This window comes from Nelusetta ayraudi, unplaced genomic scaffold (genome assembly GCF_046127955.1).
Source record: "Nelusetta ayraudi isolate G7.1 ecotype Tasmania unplaced genomic scaffold, CSIRO-AGI_Nayr_v1 ptg000005l, whole genome shotgun sequence".
Classification (NCBI taxonomy): domain Eukaryota; kingdom Metazoa; phylum Chordata; class Actinopteri; order Tetraodontiformes; family Monacanthidae; genus Nelusetta; species Nelusetta ayraudi.
In genome coordinates this window covers 8620238-8637269 of record NW_027466055.1, presented here as the reverse complement: position 1 = coordinate 8637269, position 17032 = coordinate 8620238, and the positions used below count along the sequence as shown (strand labels likewise).

At 41.7% G+C, this 17032-nt stretch overlaps 2 protein-coding genes and 1 long non-coding RNA gene across 3 annotated transcripts; 1 reads left to right on the top strand and 2 right to left on the bottom strand.

Moving 5' to 3' along the window:
• Nucleotides 1–274: 274 nt before the first annotated feature.
• LOC142902089 (uncharacterized) lies at nucleotides 275–1169 on the bottom strand. The gene is made up of 3 exons (XR_012929046.1): nucleotides 919–1169; nucleotides 766–824; nucleotides 275–485 (listed from the first exon to the last, which is right to left on the bottom strand). It is a non-coding gene; the product is annotated as an uncharacterized LOC142902089 (long non-coding RNA).
• A 52-nt stretch (nucleotides 1170–1221) lies between these two features.
• LOC142902078 (uncharacterized) lies at nucleotides 1222–2622 on the bottom strand. The gene is made up of 3 exons (XM_076046899.1): nucleotides 2264–2622; nucleotides 1806–2144; nucleotides 1222–1719 (listed from the first exon to the last, which is right to left on the bottom strand). The coding sequence occupies exons 1-3, from the start codon at nucleotides 2304–2306 to the stop codon at nucleotides 1340–1342; spliced, it is 762 nt and encodes a 253-aa protein (XP_075903014.1). The 5' UTR covers nucleotides 2307–2622; the 3' UTR covers nucleotides 1222–1339.
• A 2286-nt stretch (nucleotides 2623–4908) lies between these two features.
• On the top strand, nucleotides 4909–16123 carry LOC142877725 (integrin alpha-6-like). The gene is made up of 24 exons (XM_076012305.1): nucleotides 4909–5665; nucleotides 5820–5941; nucleotides 6727–6806; nucleotides 6876–7140; nucleotides 7328–7450; nucleotides 7588–7801; nucleotides 7989–8185; nucleotides 8320–8408; nucleotides 8682–8812; nucleotides 8976–9065; nucleotides 9153–9217; nucleotides 10182–10327; nucleotides 10408–10551; nucleotides 10843–10967; nucleotides 11043–11196; nucleotides 11757–11837; nucleotides 11919–11998; nucleotides 12077–12151; nucleotides 12711–12822; nucleotides 12914–13090; nucleotides 13242–13343; nucleotides 13443–13553; nucleotides 13675–13779; nucleotides 13909–16123. The coding sequence occupies exons 1-24, from the start codon at nucleotides 5499–5501 to the stop codon at nucleotides 14053–14055; spliced, it is 3102 nt and encodes a 1033-aa protein (XP_075868420.1). The 5' UTR covers nucleotides 4909–5498; the 3' UTR covers nucleotides 14056–16123.
• The last annotated feature ends 909 nt before the right edge of the window (nucleotides 16124–17032 follow it).

The following is a 17032-nucleotide window of genomic DNA, read 5'->3' as shown; positions in this document are numbered from 1 at the left end:
TCGTGGTCAAGTTCCCCTTGAAGAAGAGATTCTTAATCTTACTGGGGCATGCATATGTCGATAAGGCAAAAAAATAATATATACATATATATATTTTTAAAAAAACAAACACCAGATTTAGTTTTATGTTGAATTTTGTTGTCTCATAAAATGTGCATGAGTACAAAAATCTTTTAGCAAAAAGCCTTTGAATTCATCATATTTTTATCTCTGCAATAAGTGTTGTGAAGATTTGCGTGAATATACCAAGTGTACAAGCGCACACTAGCTTTGACATTCTCCAGTTTTATTCCTAAACTAAAGAGATATATTATATAATACAATTAAAAAACAGCATCAATAACAACAACAAGGTGTCTTCCTACTGTGTTAGAAATAATTTGCAGATATCAGACGTTCATTCTTTCTTCACTGCTAGTTTCTCATTCCTGTGGTTTCCAGTAGTCATTCATAACTACGTAGTTCACCTTTGTCACTGTTTCACCCTGGAAAATATAAATGTGGCTGTTAGAATTTCAGTAGAGAAATAAATAAAAGAAAAGATAGGACAGCTTAAATACTATAACATTTATTTTATCTTATTTTTAATACATTCCGTACGTTTGTTTCTGCGTTATGTTCTTTATGCAATCCTAAAACACACTAATGTTTTGCCTATCAATTTTTTTTTTTGTTATCCCTAATGAATGTAGTTTTTGACATTTACAGTCAAATGCACAAATTTTTTATGTAACAAGCATAATATTTAGCTGAAAATGTACATACCCAGTAATTACCCTCCTTTGATCTGAAGTATTCACTGAGTTTGGCATTTATCAATGCTGCTACAAAGGAAAGTAACACAAATAAAGTTATTACAAAGTTGTTGTTTTTTTTAATTGACAAGTATAAATATAATTCTTGATAGTTATTACCAACCTTTGCAGCGACAGAAAACCTTTTTTTGCCTTGCCATGAAAATAATAACGGTGATGAGAGCCACACAACAGACCACAAGAGCTCCAGTTACTATGGCAGACACTCTCTGCTGCTCTGTAAATTAGAAAAATAGCCAGAGAAAATGATGTGTAAGTTGTATATAGCTTCGAAACTTATTATCACACAATGACTTTTTAAATGCATCTATACATCTATAATTTTCCTGCACCTGTCTTGCCATAACAATCAGAAGTAGCGTCATATTTTATATATGTATATATATATATATATACAATGACTTCTGCACAACAGGTCCATGTTGTGCAAATTGAACAGGAAGCTGCTTCCCAGCTGATGGTAGCTGCACAATATGAGATGTCCTGTTGTAAACACACTAGACAACTCAATTAATAATAATATTCTATTCGTAAATAAGAGGTGTTAACCTACCCACTCTGTCTATCTCCAGCCTGGTCCCACTACCAAACAGGATCTTTCCACAAGTGACTATAGCACAGTAGTACGTTCCCTCGTCCAGGGACTCTGACAGCTTGTAGTCACAACTTCTTCCCTCTGTGTCAATGATGTTTCCTCCAGTGTAAAGCATGCTAGCCTGGGACTCTCCTAATCCGGCCCTGAACCAGTGTACACTCGGACACTGGTCTTCCCCCGGACACTGGCCTGTGTTTCCTTGGTTACTGGACATAAGTGAACACTGGAGATTCACTTTAGCGCCAGCGTGAAAGGTTTCACTCGCTGGATCTTGTTTCACAGTGATCAAGTTCTGCAACGTTTGAGGATCTGTAGAATTCACCCACAACACAATTTTAAACCACTGTGCATTTACAAAACCACCACAAAAGGTTAAATATTTTATTATACTTTACCTCTCACAACCAAAACTGTGGCATTTGTCATTTTAAGTTCATAGACAGATCCAGATTGACAGAAGTATATTCCTTCATCCTCTTTGGAAACATCTGAGATATATAGGGAGTATTCAGCACCTACATTGGCTGTAAACCTTGTGTTGTTAAATTCCTCCGTAAGAACTGGATTTCTTTCATGTGTTCCTTTTGCAACAAGTTGGATCATATATCCAATCTTCATTTTATACCAGAAAAACAAACCCGCTCTCTCCTTTGAGACGGGACATGTCAGAGTCAAGCTATCACCAAGATTTGCCACCATCAGAGGGATCTGGTGAGGAACAGCTGCAGGTTGAGCTGACAAAATAAGAGTATAAAATTAAAACGTACCGATTCACAGTTTTTGTAGAAATTCAAGAGCCTTTGTCCACCGTCAACAACAGCGCTTATCGATCGTAGAGTAGAGGTAGACTTACAAATTGTGCTGAGGAGAATCAAAGCAGCCAGTCGTCCGATCATTGTTGCACACCACCCTTGTCTCCCTATGCAAGTGTTGAGTTCCTACTCTAAACATCAAGTTATACCTGCAAGCTGACTGGCTAGCCCATGAAATATACACTTCCTGGTAAACCTTGCAAGCCAGTGACACATCATCTCTCAGCTGTGTTCTTGTGTTATTAGTTTAGTATTATTATTTTTCCACCATTCTTGTTAAAATCACATTGGTGAACGATCAGTTATTATCCAGGCTACTTTGACTGGATGTGTGTTATTGTACGAAAGGGAGAGAAAAAACACTGCATGGAGCAATAAAAACAAGAGAGTATATGGAAATAAAAAGAAGAACAACAAAAAGACAATACAAAAATTAGGAGTGTAAAACACATAGGAGTGGCAGGTTTAACGGTACTGAATAGACTTCCTTGTCATTTATACACACAAACACATTTGATGTTGTACCCACTGCAGCAGTGGAACACTATCGTTGTCTTATCTTTATGAGCTTTATTACAATAAAACACAAACCATACAATCCTTACTTCTTCTTCTTCTTCTTCTTCATCCGGGGTCGGGTCGCGGGGGCAGCAGCCTTAGCAGAGATGCCCAGACCTCCCTGGCCCCAGTCACCTCCTCCAGCTCATCCGGTGGGACCCCAAGGCGTTCCCAGGCCAGCCGGGAGACATAGTCCCTCCAGCGTGTCCTGGGTCTTCCCCGAGGCCTCCTCCCGGTGGGACATGCCCGGAACACCTGCCCAGGGAGGCGTCCAGGAGGCATCCGGAACAGATGCCCGAGCCACCTCAGCTGGCCCCTCTCGATGCGGAGGAGCAGCGGCTCTACTCCGAGCTCCTCCCGGGTGGCCGAGCTTCTCACCCTATCCCTCAGGGTACGCCCAGCCACCCTGCGGAGGAAACTCATTTCGGCCGCTTGTATTCGCGATCTCGTTCTTTCGGTCACTACCCAAAGCTCGTGACCATAGGTGAGGGTGGGAACGTAGATCGACCGGTAAATCGAGAGCTTCGCCTTTCGGCTTAGCTCCTTCTTCACCACGACGGACCGGTACAGCGACCGCATCACTGCAGCCGCCACACTGATCCGCCTGTCGATCTCACGCTCCATCCTCCCCTCACTCGTGAACAAGACCCCGAGATACTTGAACTCCTCCACCTGAGGCAGGATTTCCCCACCGACCCGGAGAGGACAAACCACCTTTTTACAATCCTTACAATTAAATGAAAAGCCAAACAGTAAAAAACACACTATGGATAAAAGATTTAAGTGATGCATCCAGTTTGTGTGCCATTTAGAGATTCAATTTCCGACTGTAGTTTTACTTTCTCACTTCTCACTGTCCCAGTGAACAAAAATAACAGTAAATAAAAAAATAAAAAAAACAGTTCTTAGAAGTAATTGTTTGAGCGGACCTAAGGTGAACAAAGCACCCGGCCCGCAGACCAGAATGCACTTCAAACAGGGGATCTGTGTTTGCACATGTCCCCATGTGTTGAGACAATAGATATTGAGTGCTGAGGATCAGGCTGTATACATGGTGTTCACTTTCCCCTATACGTGGAAAACGGCCCAAAAAGCCACAAGCACCATTGCAGTGAAATGTGATGCAGGCTGTTTCCGGAGCCTCTGACAGACCACCCAGCTTCAATACCTAGAATGTGCACAGCCTTTCTGCTAAAGAAGTGGTTCACTCACAATTGAAATTTGGCTCATTTGCGTCTCAGCCGAGCCTGAGGTTGTTCTGATTATTATCTTTTTTTTTGCAGTGTATAAAACAAGATTGTTTTTAATTCTGTTTAGAACAATTTAAACAATCAAAAGATATTTTGTTTCTAACTTGTCTTGTTTGAGTGTCTTCCTTCAGCTCTAAGCCACAAAGAGGTCACATCTCAGCCTAAACACACAACCACAGGGCCACTTTTTTTTTTCCACTGTTTGCAACGATAGCCTAATCGTTGGTGTTTTGTGCACAATGACAATATTACTCCGCTGCCTGCAAAATTGTAACTATTCCACAAGGTTTTTAGTTTTTTTTTCAAATGTTACACTGTATTATAACATGTTAATTGTTCTGCTGTTTGTGCTGTTTAAGTGTCATTTGCACAAAAACAGGAAGCCTGAACAAGAAGAGTGGTGAGGTGAGTCACGTTCACACCATCAGCGTGTGAGTGCACGTCACTAAAACTGTCACCTCTGTCCTGCTGCTGTTGTCGCTGCTGGTGAGTAGTCTTCAGTAAGTTTTATCGTGCACGACGTCATCCAGTGGCAATCGGTGTTGCATGTTGCACAACCTTAAATCCCCTAACCATTCTGGAAGTCTTGTGAGTTTATAGGCAAAGCCTCAGGAGCCCCGAGGAGACACAGGCTGTGGCCTTTATTCAGCCTAATGTGGACTGTCGAAAGAAAACAATAAATAAGCAGACTACAAACCTATCACACCAGTGATGATATTCAATAGCAACACCTGCAATAGCATTCCCTCCCAGGTGATTGTTCATGAATTATGCATTACAATATCCGATGTTTGTGTTTTATTCATTCCCAATTTCTGATCAGTTAAAAAAGAAAAAGAAAAGAAAAAGTCCAAATAAACATACAAATGTGACATCCAAAGACCACAGGGCCGTTGTCTGTTGGCACTAAGAGCTGCAGAATTCCTGGATTTCTCACACTGCTGAGTGAATATGTTTTTACATGTGGACCAAAAGACTATAAAGGGCTAATCTGCCAAATATAATGGAGAAGAATAGCTCAGTTGAGGTGTCGCCCACACCACCTACACCACAAAAGAATGTATGTATTTACAGTGTAGGAGTATGTATAGAAGGAGAATTTGCTTTAACAGGGTCACTCTCCAGTCTCATAAATCTTACGAGGAGGAAAAAGGAGTGAAAAAAAAGCGAGGCGTTGTCCTTCTAAATCCCATTGGCACACTCCCAGCAGAAGAGACTTTACTGCACTGTCTCAAGTCTCAGCAGTTAATATTAACTTTGGTAATCATGTCGTAAAGCTGAACTCTGCAGCTTAGTCAGTGTGAGAAATGTCCCGTCACCACTCCCAGTGCCTTTTTCAGCGTCCACACTGAGCCAGTTAGCAGCTGCTGTGGCCAAACCCCTCTTTCTACGAGCTGGTTTAAAAATTCATTTCACCTCCTTCAGATGGCACAGGCACCATAGCTTGGTCCGCAGGGTTAGCAACAACATGGACAAGTGTTGGCACCTGCTGTGTCTGTGGAGTGCCTGGCACCTCCAGGCCGCAGCTTTCAATCTGGACACCGATCATGTTCTGAGGAAAAGCGGAGAACCCAGGAGCCTGTTTGGATTTTCTGTTGCATTCCATCAGCAGCTGAATCCGACCAGAAAGAACCTGTGAGCAAAACATCCCAGTATTCAAGTGTGTGTGTGTGTGTGTGTGTGTGTGTGTGTGTGTGTGTGTGTGTGTGTGCGCGCGCAGAGTTAGATTGAATCTGTTCTGTTGTTGTTGATGTTGTCGTTTTCACAAGCCAAGATGTTTCTCTTACAGATTACTGGTTGGAGCTCCACGAGCAAAACTGCACAACCAAGTCAACCCTACAGGCGCTGTTTACCAGTGTGATCTGTCTACAACAACTGAGAACTGTCAGCCCATTGAGTTTAATCAGGAAGGTTTGTTTGTCCACTTTTGATTAAAACAATGATGTCATTGTGTGTTTCAGTGCATGTTTTAAGCAGTGAAACAAAGTGTAAAAAAAACATATGTAATATATTTATCATATATCAAATTACACTTGTGTCCTGATGTGCCCTTGTGCTCTTGCCCATTTCCTGAATCACAGTTGCACAGTTGTTATTTAATCTCAGGGTGAAAGTTTGTCTTGTCCTGTCGAGGATAAATAGCTAACTGAATCTGAGGCAATGAAAACAACAGTCGCTGTGGAGGAAAAACTTTGATGTGATTTCAGCCAACAGAGGGACAGTTTAGCAACAAGACAAACTTAGTGTCAAACTTGTTTTTTTGTCTTTTCTTCACTACTTCGTTTCGTTTGCATTGGCACGGCTGCACAGCACCTGATCTTTCTTTCTTTGGTCTTTCTTTTCTTTAAGAAACAAAAAAGAAATCCTCAATATCTTGCATTTCCTTTAGCATTGCTCACATGAAAATAACTTATTGCTGTTAATCAGATGTCAGGACAACAGATTAGCAACTATAATCTGTGTTGGAAACACAATAATAGTTGTGACCCAGTTTTTGTTCTTTTTAGTTGAACGGAAGGGTGTACAGGTATAGTGACTAATGACATGTACTACAGCCCATCAACAGAGGGTGGTAAAGTTGCTCTGTCAATTTTGAACAGCCTTGCTCACGCTTAAACAAACCCAATGTGTATCTTTGTGGCAGTCAAAACATTAAAAACATTAAAGTTAAACTTTTGCTTTTTGTCTTTGTCTAGATTTCGAAGGCAGTAGGGGAGTACCTGACCAGTGGATGGGAGTTCGGGTGACGAGCCAAGGTCCTGGCAAAAACGTGATGGTAAGGAAGAAGAAAAAAAACAGAAAGTCAAAAAATGTGTCCCCTTATTAATTTCCCTTTCCCTTGCAGATGTGTGCTCATAAATACAGGCAGTGGCACGGGGACGATAATGTCCCAAACTTGTTGACAGGTCAGTGTTACCTGCTAGGAGACAATCTGAAGGTGGGAGCCGAAGAGAGGACTTGGAGGAGGGTGGTTTGTGACCTCAAACACCTGTCAAATCGTCAGAGGAACCAGGATTGGTTTGCCTTCTGCCAACAGGGTCATGGAGCATCTTTCGCAAAAGATGGCAAATCTCTGTTGTTTGGAGCCCCTGGAGCGTACCAGTGGACAGGTGAGGAAGGAAAGAAACAGCTGGAAATGCTTTTTGTTTTTGTTTCTTGGTAAACCTTGAAGGATAAGCTTGGTTCCAGCTAATAGATCTGAGCCAGACACTTCAAAATATTTTTTAATCCCAGTGCTATTACTTGTAAGAAACTGAACCCAATGGATGTTTTTGTTCTTCATTTTTTTCCCTACAGGAATTGTGCAGATGGACCCACTGGACAACAATAAGTTTGATGATGAAGTGAGGGCTCGTGAGACTGGAGACAATGACAGATTTGAAGTTAAGCTCATTCCCCTCCAAAAAAACAGCTATCTTGGTGAGTGTCTGGTCATTTCTAAGTCAGGCTGGTCAGTTAAACCCAACTTCAGTACTCATACAGAGAATTTGGATGTAGGTGAGATACTAATATCCCCGACCTCTCCTTCAAACTCCTTCCTGTTCTGTGTCTGGCAGGATTCTCCATTGACTCTGGCTTGGCACTCCTCAGGCAGGGGGAGCTGACCATAGTGTCAGGGGCTCCCAGAGGAGGATACAGTGGTCAGGTAACGTTTCTCAGCGAAGACCCTGAGGCTATACAAAACTTGTCTGTGGAGTTGGTCCTCTCCGGTCCCAGCCTGGCCTCCTCCTTTGGCTATGATGTGGCCGTGGTGGATTTCAACAATGATGGGTGGGTTCACTTTCAGATGGTATCCACTAGTTACTCTGTCCGTGGAAATCCAAAAAAAACTATTTGAAACTCTTGCCTTAGACTATGCGATTAACATTCAGCGGTTTGCCAGGCTTTGTTGTGATTTGACTTTGCATCCATATTTGTGAGATTGTCATGTTTGCATTGCGTCACTACAATCATCCAGGTGGGAGGACCTTGCCGTAGGAGCGCCACAGTTCTATGAGAAAGACGGTTTGACTGGCGGAGCAGTTTACATCTACATCAACAACGGAGGGAAGTACTGGGAAAACATTGTTCCAGTTCGGCTCAATGGAAACAAAGAGTCCATGTTTGGACTTGCAGTGGAAAACATAGGAGACCTCAACCAGGATTCTTACGGAGGTAAAATGAAGGCAGAAGATGCTTGAATGTACCAAAGGAACAATAATGATAATGAACAGCTCTGTTTGTTGAAGTCATCTCACTTGCATCAGTGGATGTGAGGTTTTACACCACAATGTCTCAAACATTGGCAGATGTTGCTGTTGGTGCACCGTATGATGATTCCGGTAAGGTTTACATTTACTGTGGCTCACAACATGGCATCAACAGAAAACCAGCTCAGGTAAGGCTGTGTGTGTGTGTGTGTGTGTGTGTGTGTGTGTGTGTGTGTGTGTGTGTGTGTTACTATGATTATGTGTTTAAAAGTTAAAATTACAATTTTCTGAAACTAAAATTTTCATGACTGAATATAAACCTTAATTGCAAGAGCAAACAGCAGCTCTAAAAACAATGAGGTGTTATGTTGGGCCATGTGGTCTTCTGATAACATGTGCAGAGCCTATGTCACCTGACTTTCTCTGTGACTGATGACTGACAGCAAATGTGATCCTCTCAGGTTCTCTTCCCGGGACCCAGTTCTGTTGTTACCCTGTTTGGATATTCTCTGTCTGGCAACCTGGACGTGGACAACAACCAGTACCCAGATTTGGCTGTAGGCTCTCTGTCAGATTCTGTTTTCATTTACAGGTAATTTCAGATCATTGACGATCATAAAAATTCTCGCTCAAAACTGCATCATGAAAAAGATTGTTTAAAGACCTGCAGTCCTTTTTAATAAGTTTGATATTCTATTGCCATTATACTAATCCTTTATATTAATCTTATTTAACATAATTCGCACCCACTCCAGAGCGAAGCCAGTCGTCCGTGTCGACAGCTCCCTGACAGTATCGCCAAATGAGATTGACTTCAGCAGGCAGCGGTGTGACAAAGTTACATGGTAGTGTGCACGGAAAACAACGAGCAGCAGCGTAATACCAGCAGCGGCCTCGCGGACTTCTGACCTGATTTTTGTCTCTGTGCACAGCCGTTTCATAGCTGAGGCCTGCCTCAGCTACACAGCACGTCCAGCCACCTTCAACGCTAAGCTGAGTGAGTTTTCTCATGACAACATGTTATTAATGAAGCACACGCTTAATATTACATACTTTTTTTTAGAACGTAAAAGTTAAAACTACAGATATTTTGTTAGTATGCTGGTAATATTCATTCTAACTGGGTAGCAGCAGATGTGTATGTTGTCATGGTGATAGTGGTTCAGTAACTACCTTTGTTACCAAACATTGACTGTACATAAAAAATACAGCATAAGTTCCAAAAACCTGCATTCTATCGTTTGTCCAGCAGGGACCAACAAACATGTTGCAAAATACTGACAATTACTGACTGGAGCAAACCTTTTACAAAACTTTTAAATAAGTTATGTTTGTACAAATTGCTAGTAAAGAATTAATTAAGGTTCATTTTATTCGATTTGGTCCAGTGAATAAAAACAATGGCCATAAAATTATGGGAAGTCTGCTTACCAGCGGGTAGGCAGGCAGACGCTGCACTGCAGCTCTAATCCTTGCTTACTTTCGGTACCACCCATACATCCAAATATGGAAGCTAACAGTTTCAAAACGAACCCGAAACACAAGATGGCGCTGACCATGAAACCAACCAAGGAAGCTTCAAAAGCGGTATTCATAAAGCAACGGGTGACGGGCAACTCTGTCCACCTTTACATTCAGTCAATGCTACCAAATTTAAAAATAAAAAAAATAAAAAATAAATAAATCAATGAAATGGTTGACTATTTGTGAGACTAATGGCTTAATGCCATGCACTTGCATGGGGGTCAAAAGTCAACTTTGTCCTAGAGACATGGGACCACTTGCAGGTTCATTGGGATCCCCCAAGACACTGCCACGTCAAATTTGGGGCTTCTAGCCTGAAAATCTCTCTTCCTCCAAGGTGGGGCGTGACAGAGAAAGTTTGAGAACCCCTGGCTTAAGCAGTTCGTCCCACAATGGCGTCGCTGGTTGCAGGTGTTTATTGATCTTTTCCTCCGCAGAGTTCAACTTCGCCTTCACGGCTGATGCTAAGGAGAGAAAGTCCAGGCTTTCCCCCAGAGTGGTATTCGAGGGTTCGGCGCAAAGAACGCTGGAGCTTCGCACAGACAACCGACGAAAGTGCGTCGACGTCCAACTCCGACTCGAGGTACCGTTTGTCACTCTCACGTGAAAGAGACAGCACGAACTCGAAGCCGCATCAGTTTAAACGAAACCCTCCTCTTCCAGAGCAACATCAAGGACCGCCTGCGCGACATCAGCGTCTCGGTCGCTACGTCTCTATTGAGCTCCAACCAGGGCACAAGGACGGGAGCTGAGGCACAGCTCACTCCCGTGCTCAACATCTACCAGCAGAACAGGACATTCTCACAGGTGCAAATGTGTCCACTGGTGTCCAAGACAAGTTGGAGGTGTTTTGCGCCCGGAGAGAAGCTATTCTGCAGGAACTTCATTCTAACTGCTGAAATCTCCTTTCTCCCTATTCTGTTGCTAACTTTGTATTTTACCAAGTCATCTTCACCACATCCCTCTGCTTGGATGCACTGAGCTCCTGCTGTGTGATATTTATTGTGATATTTATGTTAGCAAGTACTTGAAATTTTTAGCTAACATAGTGAATGGTGAATGTGTATTCATGATGTTTGTTTTGTTTTGTATGCTCAGATTCGCTTCATAAACCCAGAATGCAGCCCAGAGAATGTTTGCCATAGCAACCTGGAACTACAATACAGGTTCTGCTCTAGGAAGAAAAGTCAGAATAACATGGATGTTTACGAACCACTGGCCAGGTGTGTGTATGTGTTTTTTCTCTGGGTGGACGAGGGCCACCTTGGATCTATCATGTGGTTGCTTTGTGTCTCCAGGGAGGGAGACATCGCCATCATCACACCATCCAAGGAGGACATTGCCTTGGAGATCACTGTGACTAACAGGGATGGGGAACCTGCGCACCAGGCTCACGTGACCATCATACTCCCCGACACTCTCGGCTACACCTCTGCTGTACATGCAGGATCTGTGAGTAAACGACAACGTGCTATTGATGATACAGGGAGATATATTGAAAGCATTGCATGACAGTTTCTCTGTCTATACTCAGCTTACTGGCGCTGTTTCTGGATTTTCTACTTAATTGTCTATGTTTGAACAATAATGATTGAATGCAGTTTCAAAGTACACCTGTGAAGCATGCATCTCTTTTTTTATCAACCCATTAAAAATCTGTTAATTTTTGCTCACCTTCTTTTGCTCTGTAAGTCTTAAAACGTAAGTCGCCGCAGCAGTCACCTGAAACTGAACTTTTCTTCCAAGCCTATGAGAGCCACGCTGTAAACATACTGTATGAGGACACGAATATGACTAATTGTAAAGCTCCTCAACTGCACAAGACGATGTGGCTAAAGTGAAATGAATAATCAATTTTTTTTTGCTAACCATTGTAATAAATTGTTTACAATTTTTTACTAACCCAACATCTTTTGTACAAGGGTTTCACTGAATCTGTCAGCAATGGTAAAGTCAGTTTTGCACGATGATTAAAATGATTTCATAGCTAATGCATGTTCCTCATGCTGAAGGAAAGGCAGAGCTGCAAGGCTAAAAATAATGGATCCGTGATAGACTGTGAGCTGGGAAACCCCCTGCAGAGAGACGCACAGGTGAGCACTGCTGCTCAATTTTGTCATTGTGAACATCAGGGTTCGTATTGTCACAACATTCTTTATGCAAATCCCCTGCAGGTCACCTTCTATATCATACTCACAACAAACCACATCTTGCCGAGCACCAAGGCCGTCAACGTCACTCTGCTGCTTAAGACGTGAGGCGACTTTGGCAGCTCACATCAGCCTCTGGCTGTTTCTTTATTTGATTCTTACATCATTTTCTCTTAACGCAGGACAAGTGAGCAGCACATTCAGCCAGTCCAGGCATTGGCCAAAGTTGTTTTTGAGCTGGAGATGCATGTATATGGGTAGGTGTTTTTTTTTGTTGTTGTTGTTTCTTTTTCAATTAATATAGTATGTCATTGTCTTTTGAAATATTTCCATTCCATTAATTCACTTTTCTAAATGTCTTGCATTAACCCAGCTTTATGTCTACACCAATTTAGAAGTCTTGTCCAATCTATTTTCAAATCTTTATTTGTTCTTCAGACTTCAGTGGAGTAGATCTCCAGAAAACAGCATAGCCCTCTGTTTATAGCCTCCAAAATTGTAAAACAATGGTGAAGGCTATAAGCTAAAATGTGTAGGTCCAGTCTTTTATCTGTGTAGCCATGCCAAAATAAAGGGTTTTTTTTATTTTACATATAAAACAGAGTCACTTTGGATTTCTCCATTTCTCATTCTGCACTTCACTTGAGTACCCCCCCCCACCCCCCCACCCCCACCCCGCCATTTTTTGTGAAAGGATTTAATTGAATCTGTCAGCAATGGGTAAAGTCATTTTTGCATGATATGAAGCTTTTGAGGGTCAAGCAATGAAAGTAAGACAAAAATAAAGATGTTTTGACTTTTTTTCCCCCTTGTCAGACTGGCTGAACCTTACCAAGTGTCACTTGAAGAAAACCTGAACCACATCACACGTGAGAATGCCATCAAGTCAACGGAGGGAATCGGAATTCCAATTAAGTTTCAATTCAGGGTGAGATACGACCTCCCAGTCTTCTCAGCTGTCCATCCTCGTGCTTTCATGTTTTCAAACACAAGTGAGCTTGGCTTCTTTTTAAAAACAGATTGAAAATTTTGGTCGATCCCTGAAAGATTTTGCCAACGCGTCGCTAAACATCATGTGGCCCAAAGAGAATTCCGTGGGAAAATGGCTCCTGTACTTGACTCACGTCAGCAATGAAAACAAGCAGTCCATACACTGCTCACCTGCGAGTGAAGTCAATCCTCTTAAGAATCTGAAGGTATAGTGTTGTATATATGTAATATATATGAAGAGAGAGAGAGAGAGAGATAACGATATATATGTATAGATAGACAGATATAGATACATACATGTGTGTGTACACACTGTATATTTTGCAGTGATCTAATTTGATATTGCTTGACATGAAGGGTTGGCATCAGTCCTCCAGAAGGAGACGCCAAGCTGACGCTGAAGCTGTGTCCACTGGTGGATTCTCAATTCTTCCAACTGAAAGAAAACACAAAACTCTGGTATTGCTATTATTACTAGTAGTAGTACTGGAAGTTAAACCATTAATTAATAATAAATGTAGTTGTTGACACAGGCGACCCTGTTATCCTCTCTCTCAGAACTGCTTAGATGGCCTGCAGTGTGTGGAGATACACTGCCCTCTGCTGAACTTGGACAGCGCTGCAGAGGTGGTCCTGCACTCGCGACTGTGGAACGCGACTTTTTTAGAGGTTTGCAACAAAAAAAAAAGGCCCAAATGGATCCCACAAATTGATTCAAAGTCTAACCGATCTAACTTTCTCCAACGTTCTGTTTGCTTTTGTCCCCCCCTCCACCCCCCTCCCCCATTAGGAATACAGATCTTTGAACTACTTGTACATTGTGGTGGATGCCACCCTCAGCTTAATTAACACCCCAGACAATATCGGACTAAAATCAGAGAAGCTCAGCACACAGGTAAAGCCACACACAGACGTTGCGAGTATTGCAGTTAACCCTGTCGTTCAACAACCGCACATTGCGCTCTTCTAGAATATTTCCACTTCAAACATGCCCTCCTCTTTCTTATGAACACGCCACCCCCAGATAAGGATGACTGTTTTCCTGAAGAGAGAGCTTGAATATAATGCCAAAGTTGCCTGGTGGATCATCTTTCTGACTGTCATTGCGCTGCTCCTGCTGTTGGCAGTCCCCGTCTTCTACTTGTGGAAGGTAAATCAGATAAGCTTGTGAAGAAACTGCCACTCCCTTTCATGTGGAAGAGTGATTAATGATGACGAGTCTAACTGGGTGTCTCTGAAGGTTGTAACCATGTCTTTTATTTGATGTTTTTTTTTTGTTGTTGTGATTTCCTGCCAGCGTGGATGCGCCATCCTCCCCCCACGGAACAACAGGCCACCACGTGATGCCGATCAAAAGGAAGAGAGAGCTTATCTAACAGGTTAAGACATCACTAAAGCTGCCCAAGGGAGAGCAGTCACAATCTGCTACGAGCACAGGGCGGCTTTGAACCTCGAACATTTTTGCATTTTAATTCCAATCTGTTTTAAATTGATATCGGATTGAAATCCAGGGTTTTTATGAAGTAAGTTTAGTTACTTTTACACTTTGGCACAATAAAAGTAATCCATAAAAAATGAAACAGACTTTCATTTTTTAATGAAACAGAACATGTTTGAAGACTTTTTTACGGTAACGTGAACATGGTTGTGCTATATATTTGACAAAAGAACGCATAAGTCGGAGTTTGAGTTAGAGGTGGAAATCAATGCAAATACTGCTGGCACGTTATCGTAGCCTGACCTCTGATTTTCGAGCAATGTAAAACCCCAACATCCTGTGAGCAACATACTTTTTGTTCTTCTGCACACCAGATTAATAGAAGATACATAATATTAGTTCAGAGAAGGTGCATGTGTTGTGCCAGACTCAGGTGCCACAAGAACTGCAGTACAACATGTATGGGTTTCGGCAGATCGAGTTTTATTTAAAAGGGACAGCGGGTTCAAATTGTGCCAGTGTCAGCTGAGAAAGTGTTTGGCAGCTGACATAAAATCCCAGTGCATTTCCAGATAGTGGTGGCTGCTGACACCAGTCCGCAGAGCTTGTCTAAAACTAAGTGAAGCAGAACAATTGATCAGTTTTTATCGGAACTACTTGGATAAAAAATATGCGCACAAGAAATATGTCACCTTTAAGGACTTCAGGGGCTCGGTGCAACATTGTTTTGAAGCAGCATTTCAAGTGGCTGCAGACCAATCGCATACTGTGTCTGTGGTGAAGTCTTGAGCATGGCCGCTCCTTAAAGTGTCTCATTCTAACTTAAGATTGTACAAATTTTGAATATTCAAAACCTCCAGCTCCTTTTGTGGTCCTACTGTGATTTTGCCTGAAAATGTGCTTCTCTTGAGACTTCATCCGTTTTACAATCCTCAATTAACAATATCACTACACATTTTTTAATATGCTCTTTCCATGTGTGAGACTTAAGAGGAGGTTGAGCAGGTTAGCACCTTTTTACTCTTTCACAAAGTATGAAGGTGGCGAGCAGCTTGTTAGCTTGTCTGATCATAAAACTGGAAACTAGCTTAAATCCCTCAAGAGTGCAAACAAAGCCAAGGGTATAACCTACCACTTTTGCAATGACCTAATTCATTCAAGAACCTTTGTCAGGTGCATTGTGTTATGGATGAAGCCATTCTGTTTCCACTAAGCTACGCTAACTAGCCACTGCAGCGTTGCATTTACAATAAAGATGTTTCAGAGATCTTGTCAGGCAAATGTCAGCAAACAAGCATTTCAGATTGATTCCTAACACATTAAACTAATCTTCATGTTTTGTTTTTTTTCTTGTTACACTGGTTGTTTTGTCAAGGTTATTAAGTGATTTTTTTTTTCCTTGACTAAACACATTCAGCATATGAGGAGCCATTGTATTGGCGCTCTCGCCTTTTAGCATTCAGTCCAACTGTAACACCCTTAATGGCCTCACTATCGTCACTTTTTAAAAAAGAGTAGAAAAGTATGATAATAAAAACATTTCAACGCCTTGGCAACAAGAACTTGGGAATGTACATGAAACAATACAAAAGCAACGTACAAACACGGCAGCACACATTACTCTCACACAATCTCTGGTGAAGGTGAAAAACACTGGGAGAAAAAAAAAGAAGCTAAAATAATTTGGTCCAGCATCCAACAAGATATTTTTCTTGGTTATTCAATACAAAAAAGGTATTAATGATCAAAATGTTCTCCCCTTATTTTAACACCAGAGAATGTGAAGGAAACATTCAACACTCAAATCCTTGGTTTAAAAAAAAAAAAAAAAAAACATTAAAATAATGTCAATGAAATTTTATATTACAAATAATTTAGAAAGACTAATATATTACAATTAGGAACCCCCATGTTGTCATAACATCAAAGCAATTTTAAAGATTTTTTTTTTTTTAATACATTCAGTGAGATGTCAGAAGATTGACACTTTCATCTCCAAATCCAAAACACAAAGCTATAAAGGTCCAGCGTGTAAGATTAAGGATCATATACAGTGAGAACTGGAATATATCACCCTATATTTCTGTACTATACTGTATCATATCATCGTATATAACCGGCCCCCTGTAGTCATATTGTTTTTGGTACATTTGAAAAGAGCTATTTCACGCGATTCTGTAAGCACGTCCAGGCAGAAGACAGTGCAGGGAAAAAAAAAGTTGTGAACGGTTGTTGGTCGTTACCTTGTGTGCGTTTATCAAAATGTAATCGTACGAAATGGTGGACAGTGATGCTAATGCAAGAAGTAGCATTGCTGAAGTAATCCTGACTTCAAAGACACAAGGAGGCCAAACAGACGCAGACAAGAGGGGAAGGCACAAAACAGGTTTCAACATTGGTGTTGCCTCATATGACGGCCAGTTTTAGCCTGTTCTAGCGTCAAACTAGCCGACTCACATTTACAATAAATGCTGTCGCGATACTGAGGAGTAGGTTTATCATTGGCCGTCAATGATCCATCAGCCGTAATCTATTACTTTTGGAGGGATTGACAAAACGTTTCAAATCCCAACCCAAAATGTTTGTGAATAAACAAAAACCCTGGGCAGGAAACATTCCGAGGTGGGATTCTCTGCTGGCCGCCCTCTCCACTCTCTGCTGCGGGGTCAGAGCTTTGCCTTAAAAGCGTCGCAATCAGCATTCTCAACAG